This window comes from Entelurus aequoreus, linkage group LG26, assembly GCF_033978785.1.
Source record: "Entelurus aequoreus isolate RoL-2023_Sb linkage group LG26, RoL_Eaeq_v1.1, whole genome shotgun sequence".
NCBI lineage: Eukaryota > Metazoa > Chordata > Actinopteri > Syngnathiformes > Syngnathidae > Entelurus > Entelurus aequoreus.
In genome coordinates, this window is record NC_084756.1 from 34,010,122 (window position 1) to 34,030,801 (window position 20,680).

Below are 20,680 nucleotides of genomic sequence, written 5' to 3' on the forward strand. Positions count from 1 at the left end.
TCAGTGACAAAGGGCAGCCTGAATTTGTGGAATGTACTAAATTATAGAATGTGGCAAGGCATTTACTACTTAGATGTAATGTTCATTTATAGTGCTCTTGGGTAAAGTTTGTGAAAAACACGTTGCCAGGTCATTAGGTGTGTACCTTTGCAGCATGTATGTTCCTGGGAGGTGGTACAAATATGTTTATTGAAGGCCTTTCTTCCCTGCTCAGTCTGACCGACGTCCGTCCAGTGCAGTGTTTTTCAACCTTTTTGGAGCCAAGGCACATTTTTTGGGTTGAAAAAATCCAGAGGCACACCACCAGCAGAAATCATTAAAAAAAACGAAACCCAGTTGACAGTAAAAAGTCGTTGTCGCAATTGTTGGATATGACTTTAAATCATGACTCAAAGTAGGTGTACTGTCACGACCTGTCACATCACCCCCTGACTTATTTGGACTTTTTTCCTGTTTTCCTGTGTAGTGTTTTAGTTCTTGTCTTGCGCTCCTATTTTGGTGTTTTTTTCCCCTTTTTTGGTATTTTCCTGTAGCAGTTTCATGTCTTTTAGCGACATTTCCCTTCATCTACTTTGTTTTAGCAATCAAAATATTTCAGTTGTTTTTATCCTTCTTTGTGGGGACATTGTTGATTGTCATGTAATGTTCGGATGTACATTGTGGAGGCCGTCTTTGCTCCACAATAAGTCTTTGCTGTCGTCCAGCATTCTATTTTTTTTTGCTTCGTAGCCAGTTCAGTTTTAGTTTCGTTCTGCATAGCCTTCCCTAAGCTTCAATGCCTTTTCTTAGGGGCACTCACCTTTTTGTTTATTTTTAGTTTAAGCATTAGACACCTTTTTACCTGCACGCTGCCTCCCGCTGTTCCCGACATCGACAAAGCAATTAGCTACCGGCTGCCACCTACTGATATGGAAGAGTATTACACGGTTACTCTGCCGAGCTCTAGACAGCACCGACACTCAACAACAACACATCATTTGCAGACTATAATTAGATTAGATTAGATTAGATTTAGATTTATTGGTCCCTGTTGGGGAAATTCATTTTCACTGCCGTACATTTGAACAATAGACATTACACATCACGAAACAAAAATAACAAAAAGACATCATACATGACCAACACACATTTACAGGCTTGTCAGACAGGCATGCTGTTAGTGGTGTAGTGGGTGAGTGATATCCTGGACTATCGTGTTTGCCAGTCGAATGATGGACCTGTGGTTTAATTCTGAAATGTTGGGTGTGGGTAGGCCGAAGATTTTAGCTGCTATGTTTGTAATGCGTGTGAGTTTGGTCCGGTTGGTTACAGTAAGCATAGTGAAAAAACATGTGGAACAGTACATAAGGATGGGTTGAACAATGCTTTGGTAAAGTAATAACAGGAGGTGAGGTGCAACATAGTCCTTCAAGTTTACGGATGGCTGACAGTCTTTGTTGACTTCTTTTTTGAAGGTCCGTGGTGTGTTGATCAAAGGTGAGTTTATTGTCCAAGGTTACGCCTTATACGGTAGATTACTGGTTTGCAAAAAATATTTTGACCCAAATAGGTGAAATTAGATCATCTCAGTGATGGAAAAACACTGGTCTAGCGGACGTGATGTTTTGCAGGGTTTTTTCCCCCAATTTATTTAACAGTAACATTAACTTGCTTTGTTTACTTGAAGCATCACACGCTAAATGTTGATCATCCATTGCACGTAAAAAACATTGTTTAGCTATTCAGTTGGTTTCCACGAATATATGTCAAACTGTGACCGAGTGCTGCTTTCCCCACAATGATAGCTGGTGTAGTGCATGAGTGTGGCCACTGGTTGGCGGTGTAGCAACATTGCCGACAAGCTAAACCGTAGAAGAAGACTAAAAGCTAATGATGTACACTTACTGCGACATTTTGCTAATGTGAGACAGAAAAGACATTAAAAATGGACAAAAAGAAAAAGCCGTTTGACGTGACAGCCTCTTCGGTAAGTATGCATTTTCACAAATCTCGTCAGCGCCGTTTGACGAAGTAAAGTGAGCAAATGTACCCTTTAGCAAACCAGCTAAAGTGCTAACGTCAAGTTGTACTTGTTTCATTAGCTGGTGGACCTGAAAGCTGAACTGTACAGAAAGCAGGAGCAATTCAAGCAGGAGAGACTTGGACAAGAACACAGTAGCGCTGGATATAAAGCACCGAAAGTGAAAGTGAAGGTAGGTTACAAGCTAAAGGAAATGTCCTATGCAGTCCAGCCAAATGAATGATTCATTGCCTCTGTAGAAACCTACCGTTTGGAACAAGCAAAACTCTGGTGTTTCTGCAAGAGCTGACAAAGATGCAGAGCAACTGGCTGAGGAGCAGCAAAGCATTGACAATGCAAGGTACGTTTTTTTTAAAACTGCTTTCTACGGCCAAACACAGAAAATATCTATAATCAGAAACCATTAAAAAAATGCAAGGAGTAAATTCTGCAACAACAAACGCTGCAGCGTGACAAACTTCAGTAAGAAAAATACTGAAAATAGGAAAAACGTATAGACTTTCCCCCCGCCAGAATAAAAAAAATAAACAATTTCATGGGAGAAACTTGCAAGTTAAAGAATATTCGTCCCTTTTGACATGAGCGGGATACAGTTATACATCGCTGTATGGATCCGTTGTGGTGAAGAAGGAGCTGAGCCGGAAGGCAAAGCTCTCAATTTACCGGTCGATCTACGTTCCCATCCTCACCTATGGTCATGAGCTTTGGGTTATGACCGAAAGGACAAGATCACGGGTACAAGCGGCCCAAATGAGTTTCCTCCGCCGGGTGGCGGGTCTCTCCCTTAGAGATAGGGTGAGAAGCTCTGCCATCCGGGGGGAGCTCAAAGTAAAGCCGCTGCTCCTCCACATGGAGAGGAGCCAGTTGAGGTGGTTCGGGCATCTGGTCAGGATGCCACCCGAACGCCTCCCTAGGGAGGTGTTTAGGGCACGTCCGACCGGTAGGAGGCCACGGGGAAGACCCAGGACACGTTGGGAAGACTATGTCTCCCGGCTGGCCTGGGAACGCCTCGGGATCCCCCGGGAGGAGCTGGACGAAGTGGCTGGGGAGAGGGAAGTCTGGGCTTCCCTGCTGTCCCCGCGACCCGAATCGATTCTCATTTTTAAAAAATCTATTTATTTTATTTATTTATTTCATTTTTTATTTATTTTTAAGTTAATCAATCCAACAGGACAATACACAGCAATACCATAACAATGCAATCCAATTCCAAAACCAAGCCCGACCCAGCAACACTCAGAACTAGGGATGATACTCAAAACCGGTTTTCCCGGTTGTTTGATAAGAAAAGAACCCAGTCCTCGGACTCGAATCCCTTTTTGAGAACCGGTACCCGTTATCGAGACCACTATAGTAAAGAAAAAGAGTGGAATCCCGTCCCGACCAGAAATGCTCCGTGGGACATCACAAGAAATTACGTCATGTAGCTCAGTCATTAGGCGCAGATAGGGAAAGCAGGAAAACAATGGATGGGAAAAAGCGCTCCAAGGTGTAATAAAGTTCGAAGCAAAAGGTATAATCCAACGAATAACTTTACTGAGAGATTTTAGCAGGGTAAAAACACATGACCAACACTTTTACGACCAACCGGAAACATAGCAACCAGGCTAGCAACGCACCTCCTTTACGGCAGCTGTCGCAACGTTCTTAAAACAACCGCAGCACATACATATATATACAACATATCTCCCTTTTTTAACTTTTGTTTTTCTTTCCTTGTAAACAAAACAAAATCACACTGTATATGTTTTGTCTGTCTAATTATAAATAATGCAGACGAGGCGTGTTGGCTGAGTTCTTGACGTTTACTTTCACAGCGTGGCAACATGCAACACTTTTCGGGGTGACCGCGCATGCTCGTAACTCCCGTTGCATGCTGGGTAGTGTAGTTGTTATATTCTCTAGCTCATAACATCTTTCCCCCATAAAGAAATAATGTTAACTCAATAAAGTGTATTTCTTTTTTTAGCTTTAACTTTTCATTTTTTAGCATTGTAACCACATTTGCAAACAACTTTTCTCTTCTTAGAATTTTCTTTCAATAGAGAAATAAAGTGCAAAAATGTCAAAGCATCATAACAAACAGTTATGTCAAATAGCAGCAGAAGTGCACTTTTTGGAGAGCCGTATTATTTTCAGTTTTGTGCCCAAGGGACTGATTTTATTTAACACTATTATTATTTATACACCTATAGTGATCACAGAGACAGCTTGTTTTTGTGTTACTGTATATATTTGTTTTTCTGAAAAATCCCACTTAATATTCTTTGGGTAACAACAGTCAATATTTATTTATTTTATTTAATTTTTTTAGGTGGGTAACAGTCAATATTTATTTATTTATTAGATTTTATTTTTTTATTATATAATAAAAGTGAGCTTTTGTTAAACCAAATATTGTGTGTTTTTTTCCATATACAACAACCTATCTGGACTCCATAAGAGAATCGATAAGGAATCGGTTCGATAAGAGGATTCGATAATAGGCTCGAACTCGATAATTCCTTATCAAACATCATCCCTACTCAGAACTGCAATAAACAGAGCAATTGAGAGGAGACACAAACACGACACCGAACAAACCAAAAGTAGTAAAACAAAAATGATTATTATCAACAACAGTATCAATATTAGTTACAATTTCAACATAGCAGTGATTAAAAATCCCTCATTGACATTATCATTAGACATTTATAAAAATAAAAATAAATGAACAATAGTGTGACAGTGGCTTACACTTGCATCGCATCTCATAGGCTTGACAACACACTGTGTCCAATATTTTCACAAAGATAAAATAAGTCATATTTTTGGTTCATTTAATAGTTAAAACCAATTTACATTATTGCAATCAGTTGATAAAACATTGTCCTTTACAATTATAAAAGCTTTTTACAAAAATCTACTACTCTGCTTGCATGTCAGCAGACTGGGGTAGATCCTGCTGAAATCTATGTATTGAATGAATAGAGAATCCTTTTGAATCGGGAAAAAAATCGATTTTGAATCGAATCGTGACCCCAAAAATCGATATAGAATCGTGGGACACCCAAAGATTCGCAGCCCTAATGTGTACTATTGACTTTATTGTGATTTAAACAATTGTATGTAATAAAAGACAATAAGGGACTAGCAAAAATGTGTGTTGATATTATTACTGTCAATAGCACTCACCATAAATATATTTAAAATTTTACAATTATGGCCAATCTCACTCATGGATGATTGGTATTGGAATTGGCATCATAAAACCCTGATCGGAATATCCCCAGTTAAAATGTTAACGATACCCACCTGCAGTCCTAAAGGACATAATTGAATGGCACCTGACCAGTTTTTTGTTCCCGTCAGGAGCAAGCTGGAGGAGAAAGCCAAACTCTACGAGCAGATGACGAAAGGAGACTTTCCAGGTTGGTCATACGTGACACTCCCACTTGCATCTCGTTCGAAATGCCTGCTATTGACAGTGTCTTGAAATGTGTCAGATGAAGAAACCGAGGGTTTGTACCTGGTGGATTTTGCTCAGAAGATTATTGACAAAAGAAGAGAAGGACGCGCAGAAAGTGAGGACGAAGAAACGGGAAGATTGTCTCCTGTTCCCCCTCCTCAGAACCCGGATGAGGAATGGTAATAGTCCATCTTTGTATCGGTTTCCACGATGTTGACCGGATGAATCACCTGAAATCATCTTTGCAGGGTGGACTTTGTGGACGCTTTGGGACGATCTCGCCGGTGTATGAAGAAGGACTTGCCAGATTTTAAGAAACTAGACCAAGACCTTCATGGAAATGGGTAATCGACATTCAAGAAACATTTTAAAGGCCTACTGAAATGCGATTTTCTTATTTAAACGGGGATAGCAGGTCCATTCTATGTGTCATACTTGATCATTTCGCGATATTGCCATATTTTTGCTGAAAGGATTTAGTAGAGAACATCGACGATAAAGTTCGCAACTTTTGGTCGCTGATAAAAAAAGCCTTGCCTGTACCGGAAGTAGCGTGACGTCACCGGTTGTGGAGCTCCTCACATCTGCACATTGTTTACAATCATGGCCACCAGCAGCGAGAGCGATTCGGACCGAGAAAGCGACGATTTCCCCATTAATTTGAGCGAGGATGAAAGATTTGTGGATGAGGAAAGTGAGAGTGAAGGACTAGAGGGCATTGGAAGCGATTCAGATAGGGAAGATGCTGTGAGAGGCGGGTGGGACCTGATATTCAGCTGGGAATGACTAAAACAGTAAATAAACACAAGACATATATATACTCTATTAGCCACAACACAACCAGGCTTATATTTAATATGCCACAAATTAATCCCGCATAACAAACACCACCCCCCTCCCGTCCATATAACCCACCAATACAACTCAAACACCCGCACAACACACTCAATCCCACAGCCCAAAGTACCGTTCACCTCCCCAAAGTTCATACAGCACATATATTTCCCCAAAGTCCCCAAAGTTACGTACGTGACATGCACATAGCGGCACGCACGTACGGGCAAGCGATCAAATGTTTGGAAGCCGCAGCTGCGTACTCACGGTACCGCGTCTGCGTATCCAACTCAAAGTCCTCCTGGTAAGAGTCTCTGTTGTCCCAGTTCTCCACAGGCCAATGGTAAAGCTTGACTGTCATCTTTCGGGAATGTAAACAATGAAACGCCGGCTGTGTTTGTGTTGCTGCAGCCGGCCGCAATACACCGCTTCCCATCTACAGCTTTCTTCTTTACTGTCTCAATTGTTCATTGAACAAATTGCAAAAGATTCACCAACACATATGTCCAGAATACTGTGGAATGTTGCGATGAAAACAGACGACTTAATAGCTGGCCACCATGCTGTCCCAAAATGTCCTCTACAATCTGTGACGTCACGCGCAAACGTCATCATACCGAAACGTTTTCAGCAGGATATTTCGGCACAAAATTTAAAATTGCACTTTAGTAAGCTAACCCGGCCGTATTGGCATGTGTTGCAATGTTAAGATTTCATCATTGATATATAAACTATCAGACTGCGTGGTCGCTAGTAGTGGCTTTCAGTAGGCCTTTAAGGCACTGATTGACATGCCGTACATCTTTTTTAATGTGTTCTATCTAGAAGAGTGACCACTGACAAGACCTTACTGTCAGAGGACATGCGCCGAGACCTCCAGAGGCAGGAGTGGGAGCGAGAAGAAGAGGAGGCCATGAAGAAGCCCGTTGGACCCCTTCACTACGAAGACATCAGGGCCCAAGGTTAGCAATGGATGTGGCTTTACCGGTTTGGAGTTCCAAGTTCTTCATCTTGGTACTTTTGTGTCGACCGTCAGAGGCTCGGGACCTGGGTGTTGGCTACTTTGCCTTCGCTCAGGACGAGGAGAATCGGGCAAAGCAGAGGAAGACCTTAGACATGCTGAGGGATCAGGTGAGCGACTGCATTTGAATTTGTCACATGTTACAAATATATAATGTGCACGCAATATCTTCTCAAAGGACAGTACTATGGAATTGAAACTTGGATATAGTTTAGAGTAGTCAGGGTACAGCTTGCATAGATTTACTTATCCACTGAAAATGAGTCAAAACCCAGCCATTATTGTGTAGATGCAGTAGAGGGAAACACAAGTAGTGGTGTCTTGATCCAATAATAAAAATAAGAGCTAGATTATATCGGCTTGCCTCTAAAATCTCATTTATAATTGCTCTGATACGAGCAGCGCCTTTAATTGTGCAGAGCTACACAAGAGCTTAGTACACACGCTAAACATAGTAATGAGTGTCCTTAATTGAACAATATTGCAGCCTAGCAGCTACACAGAAGCTAAGCACACAAGCTAGCCATACGTAACAGTGTTTGTGCTAGGAATCTTCAAAATGGAATCCCAGGGACCCCATCATAAAATGAGGTGCCGTTTTGGCATTTACCGGTACAGTAAAACACTGAAAAATCTACAGTTAATTTGCGGTAAAAAAACCAAAAAAAACTGGCAACTCGTGTGCCAAAATTTTGCTGTAAAATTGCTTCTTTTTTTTTATTCACAGTAAAAAAAAAAAAAAGTAAATTTTACAGTAAAATTCTGGCAACTGAGCTGCCTTTTTTTAAGAATAGAAACAGCAGTACTATTTTTCCATTTACAGTAATATTTACTACATTTTGAGGTAAAATTATTGCAACTTACCATATTTATTTTACATTTTAGTTTTTTTAAACTCTACTAATAAAATGCATAACAAATTGTGTAATAATAATATTCACTGTTACAAACGGCCCTCTGGGGCCAAACAACTGCGGTGTGGCCCTCAGTGAAAACGACTTTGACACCTCTGCTCTATAGTATTGCCCTTCTGTTGCTGAAATATAATCAATCAATCAATCAATCAATGTTTATTTATATAGCCCTAAATCACAAGTGTCTCAAAGGGCTGTACAAGCCACAACGACATCCTCGGTAAGAAGCGTGCTTAATTTTGTGAATTCTTGTGTGTATTCCCATGTATTGTATGCATTATTGTACACAGTAAGTTGTACCATCATTGCCACTTTTGTCAGACAACCGACCAGCGCAGCAAGCGAGAACGACTGAAAGAGAAGAAGAAGGCCATCCTGCGAGCCAGACTGGCCAAAATAAAGCAGAGGAAGGTTAAGGCGAAGGGCGGTGTTGTTTCAGAAGAAGAACCGGTCGAGGAAGAGAAGGAAGGTTAGAATCACACCATTCTTTGATCTGTTAGTAATGAAGACGTTTTATACATTTTATGAGTTGTTTCTCACAGAAGAGGAGGATGATATGGCGCCCTCGCCTCCACCACCAGAGGTCAGCATACTGAAGAAGGTGGAAGTGGAGATTCAGGAAAGGAGGGATACCAAACCTGGAGTCCCTTATGTCCGAGAATGGGACAGAGGCAAAGGTACAGTTGTGCTTTGCTGACTCCCCATAAATCTTTCTGCCGTAATGCATCAAGTATGTTAAGGCCTTGTAGGAGTCGGGCGACAACGCTGAAGGGTTGTAAAATGCTCTCAGAGAAAATGATTGTGAAGAAAAGCCTAAAAGAGGCGTTAAAGCAAACTATGGTGAGGAACAAAACGCAATCAGGCAGTCCTTGTTGCAATGATTTAACACTGTATAAGAAGCAAAGGAACTATGTTGTGGCGGAAGAGTACGTAGTTGCAAGAATACACATTCACGTGTAGCTAGTCTGAGGAAACATGGCACTTTTGTTTGTTTTCATGACCTTTTTTCCCCCCAAGCATACGGCGTACTATTCTGAAGGCAGTGCGTCAAAGAAAAGTGAAGCCAACACCATGAAAGTGATATTAGGATATCGTAAAATGGGAGAAATGTCAACCAACCAGGGAATTTTTCTAATCAAGTAGTCAAACAAAATTGTCTTTTAGATGTATATGAGACGCTCGAACATCTCATAAGGCCCAGGTCACATTTAAGGCTGCAGCTAACGATTATTTTTCTATCGATTAATCAAAAGATTATTTTTTCGATTAATCTATAGATTATTTTTCCTTTTACCGATTGTTTTTTTATTTAAAATGAAGATGAAAAAATAAATGTAGGCCAGTTTTTTCAAAAGGCATGGCTTTTATTTACAAAAAAAAAAGTATGGCCACTCAGTCAACATTGACAACAACATGACAAAATATTCTGTAACAATGTAAACATTTAAAACTTTTAACATTTAACAAAATTAAAAGTAGCTTATTTGCTTTTTAATGTGCAAATATAAAAGTCAACATCCAGTGCAAATCTTAATATTCTGCAATAGTATAAGCATTTCAAAAGTAAAAGTATTGCTTATTTTGCTTTAAAATGTGCAAAAATAAAGATAAACATCCAATACAAAAAAGTGCAAAACGTAATATTCTGTAACAACAGTGTAAACATTTCAACAAAAGTAAAAGTATTGCTTATTTGCTAAAATGTGCAAAAATAAAGATAAACATCCAGCACAAAAAGTGCCAATCTAAATATTCTGGAGCACTGTAAACATTAAGTATTGCTTTTAAAATGTGCAAAATAAACATCCAGTCCAACACAGTACACAATAACCAATTCTACTCATTCCAGTGAGTGACTAACAGTTGTAATGAAGAAAGGTTAGCATGTCTACATGCTCTGGGGTGAGGCTGGTTCTTTTCTTGTTCACAATATTCCCAGCAGCTGAAAATAGGCGCTCAGAAGGGGTCGATGTGGCTGGAACTGAGAGGTAAGACCGAGCCAGCATTGCCAGATTTGGAAACCTTGCCAACTAATTAACGTTAGCGTTAAAGAGGAGCGCGTCTTTGTAAACACTGAACAGGCACGCCAAACGCGCCTCTCAGAGCGAAACGGTGCTTAAGTTTATGAATTTACAACGCAGATACAAATGACACATTCATGTTTTTGTGTATACTCACGCGGACGATTGACTAGTTGATGGTGATGGCAAGAACGCTGTCGGATGTTTTCTTTTCAAATGTTCGTTCATAGCCGTGCTGCTATGATAGGCCATTTCCGCTCGACACAGTGTGCATACAACAACATTATTAGGCCGTTTATTGAAATACTCCCACACTTTTGACGACTTTTGTCGTGCTTTTTTCCCCTCGCTCGCACCGCTCGCATCGTCTGCTTTGCGCTCCGCCATGACGGTAATGTGACGTAAATATGCGACGCGTCGACGCACAAAAACGGCGTTGACGCATTTACGTAACCGATGATGTCGACTATGTCGACGCGTCGTTTCAGCCTTAGTCACATTCATAGCAAAGTATGTAAGGAGTGCGCAATAGGAAGAGAGATGCGTTATTCGTTATACACTGAATAAAAGGCGGGAGGGGGGGAGTAGGTTCAGTTTGGAGGGGGTTGAGGGCTTATGATGCAACTCAGTGGAAAGTGCCCACACTGGGAACATTTGTGCATTGTTAAATGAGCAACAAGAAGGGAGAAGAGATACTTTCAGTGAGTCAATGCGGACAAGGTCACACAGCCGTTTGACTGTGACAACCAGGGCTGCAGCTATTGATTATTTTAGTAATCTATCCATTAGTTTGTTCGATTAATCGAGTCACTTGATAAAACATGCTTTATAGCCTCAATGTGAAAATAGTTTAAATAAATATTTTTCCTGCTTGCCATAACTTCCATTCTTAAATAAATGTAAGTCAACGTTGGAATATTTGCATTATTAAAACTTTATTAAATTATTAATAAATTAAATAATTTTAATTAAATAATTTAATTTTAATTAAATTATTTAATTTATTTAATTAATTAATTATCCTCTACGCTGTTCGCCGCCCCACACATCACATCACACATACACCACCGCTCTCGTCACAATCATGTTTAACTCCCAAGGAATTACACTTGGTAGACTGTGCTCTTTGTTCCATGCAAACATCTATCATTTATCAGTAAGTGGAATTGAATTATGGAACATATTAATAAACAATGTACTAATATGATCCAGTTAAAGAAACTGTTCAAATTCAAAGTCTTTACAAAGTACAAGTAAGAATAATTCTGATCAACATTTTGAACCTTATTAAAAATGAGGTAATCTTATTCATCTCATTTGTGAATTACAAATATTTAAGTATTTATTGAGAGCTTTAATATTTATGGAGTTAAATTGTTTACAATTTAAGAACAGGAAGTGAATGTGTTAGCAATTGCTATGAAATGGAAAAAGATTAATACAATCTGTTTTTTCATAATCCTTTTCGGACATGTTGTGAAGAGAAACTGGGAAATATGTGATGCATCATATTGTAACTGCATGGATCTTCCAAATAAAATTAAGTCATAAACAATGACTATTAACGATTAACTAAAAATATAAACAAGTACTTAAATAACTACTCTGATATGTTCAAGGGGAATAAAGCAAAAGCAAACAGATGACGACATGAACATGAGTTGGTACATTGACAGTGACAGATAAGTTATTTAAGAGCATTCATTAGATTGATAGACTGAGGGAAGAAACTGTTTTTATTAGAGATGTCCAATAATATCGGCCTGCCGATATTATCGTCCGATAAATGCTTTAAAATGTAATCTCGGAAATTATCGGTATCGGTTTTTTGTTTTTTTAAATTAGATTTTATTTTTATTTTTATTAAATCAACATAAAAACACATGATACACTTACAATTAGTGCACCAACCCAAAAAACATCCCTCCCTCCCCCATTTACACTCATTCACACTCATTCACACAAAAGGGTTGTTTCTTTCTGTTATTAATATTCTGGTTCCTACATTATATATCAATATATATCAATACAGTCTGCAAGGGATACAGTCCGTAAGCACACATGATTGTGTGTGCTGCTGCTCCACTAATAGTACTAACCTTTAACAGTTCATTTTACTCATTTTCATTAATTACTACTTTCTATGTAACTGTTTTTATATTGTTTTACTTTAATTTATTCATCTTATTTTATTTTATAATTTTTTTTAAAAAGGACCTTATCTTCACCATACCTGGTTGTCCAAATGAGGCATAATAATGTGTTAATTCCACAACTGTATATATCGGTATCGGTTGATATCGGTATAGGCCAGGGGTCGGCAACCTTTACCACAAAGAGCTTGCCAAAGAGCCATTTTGGCAAGTTTCACACATTAAAGAAAGTAATGGGAGCCACAAAAATGTTTTTAAAATTTAAAATGAAAAACACCGCATACAAAGCTTACATGCTTTGTGCTATGTTAACCAGGGGTCTCAGACACACGCACCGGCACGCACTTTAATGTGGGAATTTGATGTTAGTGCAGCCCGCGAGTTTTGAATGTATGTCGCTTGCGTCACACTTGCCAACTCCCGAATATCAGTGTGATGACACTGCATTTGGCGCCCTCTACAGTCTGCCCAATCAGTGTACCTGCTCGGCCATAAGTGGAATGCAGCTTTAGCTTGCTCACGTCAGAGACAGCAAGGCTACTAACTCAGCAGCCACACATCTTACACTGACGGTACCAATACCCAGAATCCCATGCAGCCCTAACTCTTCCGCTCAACCAACCACGAAGAGGGGGGGGGGGGGGTTGATGTGTGGGGGGATTTGGTGGTAGCGGGGTGTATAATGTAGACCGGAAGAGTTAGGACTGCATGGGATTCTGGGTAATGGTTGTGTTGTGTTTATGTTGTGTTACAGTGGGATGTTCTCCAGAAATGTGTTTTTCATTCTTTTTTGGTGTGGGTTCACAGTGTGGCGCATATTTGTAACGTAACAATGTTGAAGTTGTTTGATACGGCTACCGTCAGTGTAAGCTGTGTGGCTGATGAGTAAGTATGCTTTGCTGTCTCCTGTGTGAGCAAGTAATAACAACAAACAACATGTGGCTGGCCTCGCACGCTGTAAGTAAATGCTATAGAGGACAATTACTGCAGTGCAATTAGGGCACGCCCTTTATATAGTAATTAGAGTGTTAATAGGATTATTTTTCCCTGGGAGTAGTCTATGAGAGACACTGACATCCCAAGTCTCCTGGGAAAATCGAGGGGGTCGGCATGCATGTAGCTGAGCCGAATCAGAGTGGTCAAGGAGCCGCATGCGGCTCCGGAGCCGCGGGTTGCCGACCCCTGGTATAGGCAATTAAAGAGTTGGACAATATCGGAATATAGGATATCGGCAAAAAGCCATTATTGGACATCCCTAGTTTTTATGACAGGTTGTTTTGGCATACAGTGATTTGTAAGACCTGCTGAAGGTGAGGAGTTTGAACAGTTTGTAACAAATACTCTGTTTGTTAATACATTCGAAGCCAGTCATGGTTTCAATAACAACACATTTTTACAATGTTTTTACTTTTTGTATCCCAGAATCCATGTTCAGTGAGTGGAAAGGCCGGCGTCAGGATGAGCGAGAGTCCGAGTTTGCGCCTCCCTCCGCATACTTTTCCGAGGAGTGGCGTCCAAGACATGCAAAGACACGCATCCCAGAAAAGAAGATTCCTAAAATGTCATTTAAGGGGACACAAGGCCCGGATGAGACCACTGAGAAAAAGGACGATCCGCAGCCTGCTGCTAAAGTTGCTCCCCCTCCTCTCCCTCATCCTCCTACACAAAACCCCCCAGTCCAACCACAGCCTCCGCCCCCATGTCGCCCTCCCGCTCCTCCCCCTGCCAACCGCCACTATCCCCCTCCTCCTATGTATCCACATTTTGCTCCTCCCCAATTTGTATGTCCACCTTTCCCATTTCCCCACTTACGGCCTCCCTGCCAAAACCAGTACCCTCCACAGTGTCCACCCCCTATGCCGCGTCCCTTCCAGTTCCAGTCGCACCCGCGACCCACAAACCCCATCCCACCTCAGCCGGCCCCAGGACCTATGGACCCCGTCCTACCTCAGCCGGCCCCGCGACCCACGGACCCCGTTCTACCTCAGCCGCCCCCGCTACCCACAGAGGTTCCACAGGCTCAGCAGCCCCCTCAAGGCTCCTCCCAATGTCTGGATGACATGTTGTCTTTCTACAGGAACGCCACCTGATAAAGTGTGTGGAGAAAGTCAAGAAGGTAATCTCTTTTATATGAAATTCACACATGTGAGTAACAACATCAAGTGAGATGTTGTCAAACATCCCACTTCACTCATTTAGTATTTAATAAATGGAAGCAAATATTCAGACTTGGTTTATTGGGGAAATAGAATGGCAAGGAGCACTGAGTGGCCACTTTATTAGAGACACTATTGAGAGCCAATACAATCACTGTATAGAAATATTAGATGCAGCTTTCAGTTTGATGGATGCAAACTACAAGCACAATAATGAACATACAGTTGCAAGAAAAAGTATGTGAACCCTTTGGGATTACTGGGATTTTTACATAAATAGGGCATAAAATGTGTTCTGGGGCCGTATTTATCAAGCTTCTTAGAATTACTCCTAAGAAGTCTGCTAAGAGTTGACTTAAGAGTAAATCAATTCTTTGCTGAAAGCTGCACTTAAAAGTTAGTTATCAAGCGTCTTACTCACACTTTCAGCGAAGTGTAGGACTGAATCTTAAGTGTCACACTCAGAGCTGAATTATGACATTACTATGTGCCGTAAACGGAATTTTTGGTGACGTAATTTCTGTGTCCATAGAAATGACCAATCACGGAAGGGAATCCGTTGTCTAAGAATAAATAAATATCTTAGAAATATTTAAGTGGACAATGGGAGTGTATATTTTGACAATATAATACAAAACAAACAATATTGGCAATGAATCAAAAATAAATGTTTTCTTTTTGTTGCACCTTTCCTGCTTCCTGTTCCCAGACCGTAGTCGAAGAGTGCAGGGGAGACATTTCTCCAGGATGTATGCTCGGGGCAACACCCTTCACTTTACCCGGCAGTGGGTCTCCACAGCGGACGACTTTAGAGTGAATGATGAGTCCGGCGATTAGTTGCAAATCTTGCTTTATTGATTGCTTGCACACAGCCAATCCAACACAAAACAAACTAGTCCCCGCCCGCACTCACGCTACCGCTCCCTCTCTTCTCTCGCCCACACACTCACTGACGTCACTCACCTCACATGCTGTCACCTATTAAAGGGCCACACACACACATACGTTACTTCTCATAACATTTTCTTTCCAATTCATTAATTACCGTAGGCAACTAACTTGAAACTGGTGTGGGTGGCTCTATATATATACTAGCCCACTGCAGCCACATGCAGAAATCAACAAGGAATCGAAAATTATTAAATCTGTGACAAAAATAATACCCACTCTGTCTAAACGATACCGTTTGATCAGCTGCTCGTCATCAAACAAAGCCAGGACATCCTTCCGCTCCCAGAACGTTGGCGCACGTCTCTCTCGCCTCAGTGCCATCCCCCGCTGGCAACTCCTAACCACTTAAGACACCTCTGAAGGTCTCTTAAATATCGTGGAGAGTAGGAGTGATTCTTAGACTTAAGAAAGTTGATAAATAGCTTTTATTCTTAAGTTTGAGAGTAGGACTAAATTTCGCAAATTCTCAGGACTTAAGTGTAAAATGGCACTCTAAGACGCTTGATAAATACGGCCCCTGATCTTCATCCAAGTCACAACAATAGACAGTCTTTTATTTATTTTTTTAGTTATTCGCACAATGAGTAATGAGGAATACGTAATACGAAATAAATGCAGGTGAGAAAAGAAACCCAAGCAGGGTTTATGCAAGGTTCTCACCTAAAGCAGTAAATTAACAAACAAAATTAAACATAGTATGTAAAAAATTACACAACAAGTAGTCTACCTTGTGTGGATAGTGAAGTATAGGGCTACATTATAAGGTAGGAACAAATGGAGAATGTTGATTCATCAGGCTGGCCATTAATCTAAGTTTAAAGTTAGTGAGTGAAGATGAGGAGTTTGCAATACATAGGTGAGTATTCCACAGTAAAGGACCTCTGTGTTTAATGGAAAACTGGCTAAAAGTGATACGGCCAAAGATAGGACGGAGATTATCAGTTTGTCTAGTATTAGGATCATGAATTTGCAAATTGGTCTTAAAATAATCTTTGAAATTGTACAACTGTATTTGTACATTAATAGTGAAAGCATTATTAGCTTAGTAAAAGCATATGTAGCTGTTTATTAATATTGTGCTGGATCACAATGAACTACACACACAAAGAGGCCAATGGGTGTATGATTATTCTACCAACAACCACTAGGTGCTGCTGTTTCTTCTTTTATTTCATTCTTCTTCCACAGCCAATCAAACTGAGTCTCGATGTCTTTTTATAATGATGCTTAGCCACTAGGACAGGGTTGCCCAAAATGCAGCCCTCTGGTATCCTCAATTAGGCCTGCAAGACGACGGCACAAGTTCCATTTCAATGAGCAACTTGACTGTGTGGGGTGTTTTCATAACAAAACTACATACCCAGGGGGTTGACAGGTGGCAGTTTGTTACCATCTTGTGGAACTCCGGTTAGTCACCATGATCTTTTTGTACTTGATCTCACTAGCACAGCATTACTTTATATGACCCGATCCAAACAACCTTTCCTAGTCATTGTGCAGGAAAAAAAAAATCAACCAGCACAAAAATTCAACACACGGTCACACACACAACACAACTTGCTCACTGAACTTTGTGGATATAATTAATGAAAAAGTCCTATCACCATAATTTTTTTTTCAATTACACCCATTTAAATAAATTGCAAGGCATGATGGTGAAAATAGGCAAAACACTCTCCACGCTTACCAGTGTTTGACTTTTAACTGCTTAATATTTCTGATTACAAAGCTTTAAAGAGGTCGTCACGGAAGTAAACAAGGTAGGAGTTGAACTTTCACATACTCTTATTATTCTATTATAGTAATTATTAATTATATATGCTTTATATTATATGTAATCATGTAAATATACAGTATATACACGTGTATATACTGTACATGTGTGTATGTATATATATGTATTAATGTGTTTATATATACAGTATGTATGTATGTATATATGTATGAATGTGTATATATATATGTGTGTGTGTGTGTGTGTGTGTGTGTGTGTGTGTGTGTGTGTGTGTGTGTGTGTGTGTGTGTGTGTGTGTGTGTGTGTGTGTGTGTGTGTGTGTGTGTGTGTGTGTGTGTGTGTGTGTGTGTGTGTGTGTGTGTGTGTGTGTGTGTGTGTGTGTGTGTGTGTGTGTGTGAAATCCCCTGATCTGAACCCGCAAAGAAAAACTCTAAATGCCCAAAATAGGGAACAAGAAGAAATCTTGGAAAGGAACCGTGCCGAGTGCGTACAATTATTGAATTATTACGGTGTATTACTATAAAAAGAAAAATAGTAACCCTTTTTTTTAACAGTAACATTCTGGCAACAGCAGCTGTTTTATGTTTAGTTTTTTTTTTACTGTAAAATCTGTTAATAATTACAATTTAATGGACAACTTCCTTCGAAATCATAAGTCGGATATTTATTTTTATTTGAACAAAACACGTTTTGTGATGTATGTTAGATGTGTTACATTATTAGGAAACAAAACAAATAGTTCATTGTTTTTACAGATTATAACTACAGTTTGTCAGATTTTTTTCTTCTGAACAAAAAAAAAGTTTGTAATACTTAATCATGTTTGTTACATTATTAGGAAACAAAACTAATAATTTTAATATTACAGATTATAACTATTTTCCATCAGATTTGGTTTTTTTTTGGAACAATTATTTGGAAACACAAAACTAATAGTTAGTTATTGTTACAGATTATAACTACTTTCCAACCTAAATTCACACAAATGTAACTAACAATTCATCACCTTAAGAACATTATTATTACAGGTTAACACATAAGTCAAGCACACAGTTGAGTATTCATTTTTATTTTAAGAAAATGTGTTCTGTTCAAATGATAATACATTTGTTACATTATAATATTGAGTAAAAATACGTGCAATTGCTGGTAGTAGATGTATTTATTTCTGTCAAAACGGAAAGAGGGATTATATCAGGTCAGAAAAGATAAAAGTACTTAATTGACCCGTATGGTTTCCAGGCTTTCACGGGCCACATAAAACGATGTGACGAGCCCGATTTGGCCCCCGGCCCTTGAGTTGGACACCTGTGCTTAATACCATGCAGATGGTTATTATATAGGTTTTAACATTATGAGAGCTCTTCAGACATGAAATAACATCCATGTAGTCACCCTTTACACTCTTTTTTTTGAGCCAATCAGTGGCCACGATACTGAACGACACGCTCTGATTGGTTTGGTTTCATGTCGTGGCCAATACTACTGTAAGTCTGGCCATTTTTTGGCTTCAAAATACTTATTTCAGTCCAAAAATACGTAGAATATGCTTTAAAAAAATATTGAGCGAAGCTGCAAACTTTAAAGTGCGGAATGCGCACCTCCAAGAGCGCACCTGCGCACGCCACACCTGCAGAAGCCGCGCCGGTGCACAGCTGCAATCAATCAGCACTCATCACACCTGTCGCCGATGACCTTCCTGGGCTTCTTAAGCCAGTGCGGACCTGGCGTTCCGGGCCAGAACGTAGCGACCTGTCCTGTACAGTAAGCCCAACCTGTCAAGCTCTATGTATTCGTTTCTCTCCCTGTGTTTTCTCCCCCCGTTGTGTTTATTTGTCTCGTGTCCTCCTTGTCGCCTCTCTGCAGCCTGCCACCGTTCCCACGTCCCAAGCCGTGAGTCTCGTCTCCCCGCGTTCCCTCTGGTTCCCTGGCTGCATCTCGGATCGCGACCTCCCGCCCGGACACAGACTTTTGACGCCTGGCTATAGACCCCGACTTCCTGCCTGTGCTCACGGACCTACGAGCCTGCCTCGCCCCTATTGGACACTACCGGTAACACACTATGGTAAATACTTGTATAGCGCTTTTCTACCTACGAGGTACTCAAAGCGCTTTGACACTATTTCCACATTCACCCATTCACACACACATTCACACACTGATGGCGGGAGCTGCCATGCAAGGCGCTAACCACGACCCATCAGGAGCAAGGGTGAAGTGTCTTGCTCAAGGACACAACGGACGTGACTAGGTTGGTACACTGCAAAAAGTCAATGTTCAAAAACAAGAAAAAAATTTAAATAAATTAGGGGTATTTTATTTGAACTAAGCAAAATTATCTGCCAATAGAACAAGACAATTTGGCTTGTCAAGACTTTCCAAAACAAGTAAAATTATGAACCCAAAAGTTCCTTAAAATAAGTATAATCTCACTAATAACTGTACTACTAAATGAGTATGTATTTTCTATTGTTTCATTTAAAATAAAACTGCAAAGTCCATTTGGCATCGGTTTTAATTAGGGGACACAATTGTGTCAAAGTCATGATTTTTTTCTTCCATGCTTGAAATAAGAAATGATTACTTTAAAAAAGTAGTTTTATACTTGTGAGTGTTGATGACACAGCTTTTTTGCAACAGTTGATATTCTAGTTTCAAGCATGTTTTACTCAATATAGGTCATCAAATCTCAGCAACAAGCTGTAATATCTTACTGAGATCATTTAGGACCAAAACCCTTAAAACAAGTAAAACACTCTAACATAAAATCTGCTAAGTGAGAAGAATTATCTTTTCGCACAGAAAATAAGCAAATATCACCCTTATTTGAGATATTTAATCTTACTTAGATTTCACTTTTTGCAGTGTAGAAGCTGGGGATCGAACCAGGAACCCTCATGTTTCTGGCACGGCCGCTCTCCCAACCGCGCCACGCCGTCCCCTACAGCTACTACAGCCAATCTCTACACATAGTCACACACCGCACACATTTTGGATTAGTACACACACTTCATTTATTCCATCCATCCATTTTCTACCGCTTATTCCCTTAAGCTCCAGCGCCCCCCGCGACCCCGATCTCAGCTACAATCGGGCGGAAGGCGGGGTACACCCTGGACAAGTCGCCACCTCATCGCAGGGCCACTTCATTTATTATGTATATATATTAAGTACCGTATTTTTCGGACTATAAGTCGCAGTTTTTTTCATAGTTTGGCCGGGGGTGCGGCTTATACTCAGGAGCGACTTATGTGTGAAATGATTAACACATTAGCGTAAAATATCAAATAATATTATTTATCTCATTCACGTAAGAGACTAGACGTATAAGATTTCATGGGATTTAGCGATTAGGAGTGACAGATTGTTTGGTAAACGTATAGCATGTATAGTTATTTGAATGACTCTTACCATAATATGTTACGTT

General features: G+C 40.1%; 2 protein-coding genes across 3 annotated transcripts in view; both read left to right on the forward strand.

Annotated features, from left to right (window-relative positions):
• The first annotated feature begins 1,770 nt into the window (after positions 1 to 1,770).
• On the forward strand, positions 1,771 to 14,860 carry LOC133643032 (coiled-coil domain-containing protein 174-like). The gene is made up of 11 exons (XM_062037438.1): positions 1,771 to 1,966; positions 2,082 to 2,192; positions 2,260 to 2,360; positions 5,372 to 5,430; positions 5,506 to 5,647; positions 5,717 to 5,812; positions 7,128 to 7,264; positions 7,339 to 7,433; positions 8,559 to 8,706; positions 8,780 to 8,914; positions 13,834 to 14,860. The coding sequence occupies exons 1-11, from the start codon at positions 1,925 to 1,927 to the stop codon at positions 14,499 to 14,501; spliced, it is 1,734 nt and encodes a 577-aa protein (XP_061893422.1). The 5' UTR covers positions 1,771 to 1,924; the 3' UTR covers positions 14,502 to 14,860.
• A 4,100-nt stretch (positions 14,861 to 18,960) lies between these two features.
• Positions 18,961 to 20,680, forward strand: part of LOC133643263 (FYVE, RhoGEF and PH domain-containing protein 5-like) — a 75,437-nt gene continuing 73,717 nt past the window's right edge. The window contains exons 1-2 of one of the 2 annotated variants that reach the window (XM_062037726.1): positions 18,961 to 19,017; positions 19,120 to 19,318. The gene's annotated coding sequence lies outside the window, so the exon portion shown is untranslated. The remainder of the gene's footprint in view (positions 19,018 to 19,119; positions 19,319 to 20,680) is intronic. The other variant, XM_062037727.1, reaches the window with a different exon arrangement.

Coding starts and splice junctions, on each gene's coding strand:
- LOC133643032 (XM_062037438.1), top strand. CDS start 1,925: ATGGACAAAAAGAAAAAGCCGTTTGACGTGACAGCCTCTTCG. Junction 2,193..2,259: donor CACCGAAAGTGAAAGTGAAG/GTAGGTTACAAG, acceptor TTGCCTCTGTAG/AAACCTACCGTTTGGAACAA. Junction 8,915..13,833: donor AGAATGGGACAGAGGCAAAG/GTACAGTTGTGC, acceptor TTTGTATCCCAG/AATCCATGTTCAGTGAGTGG.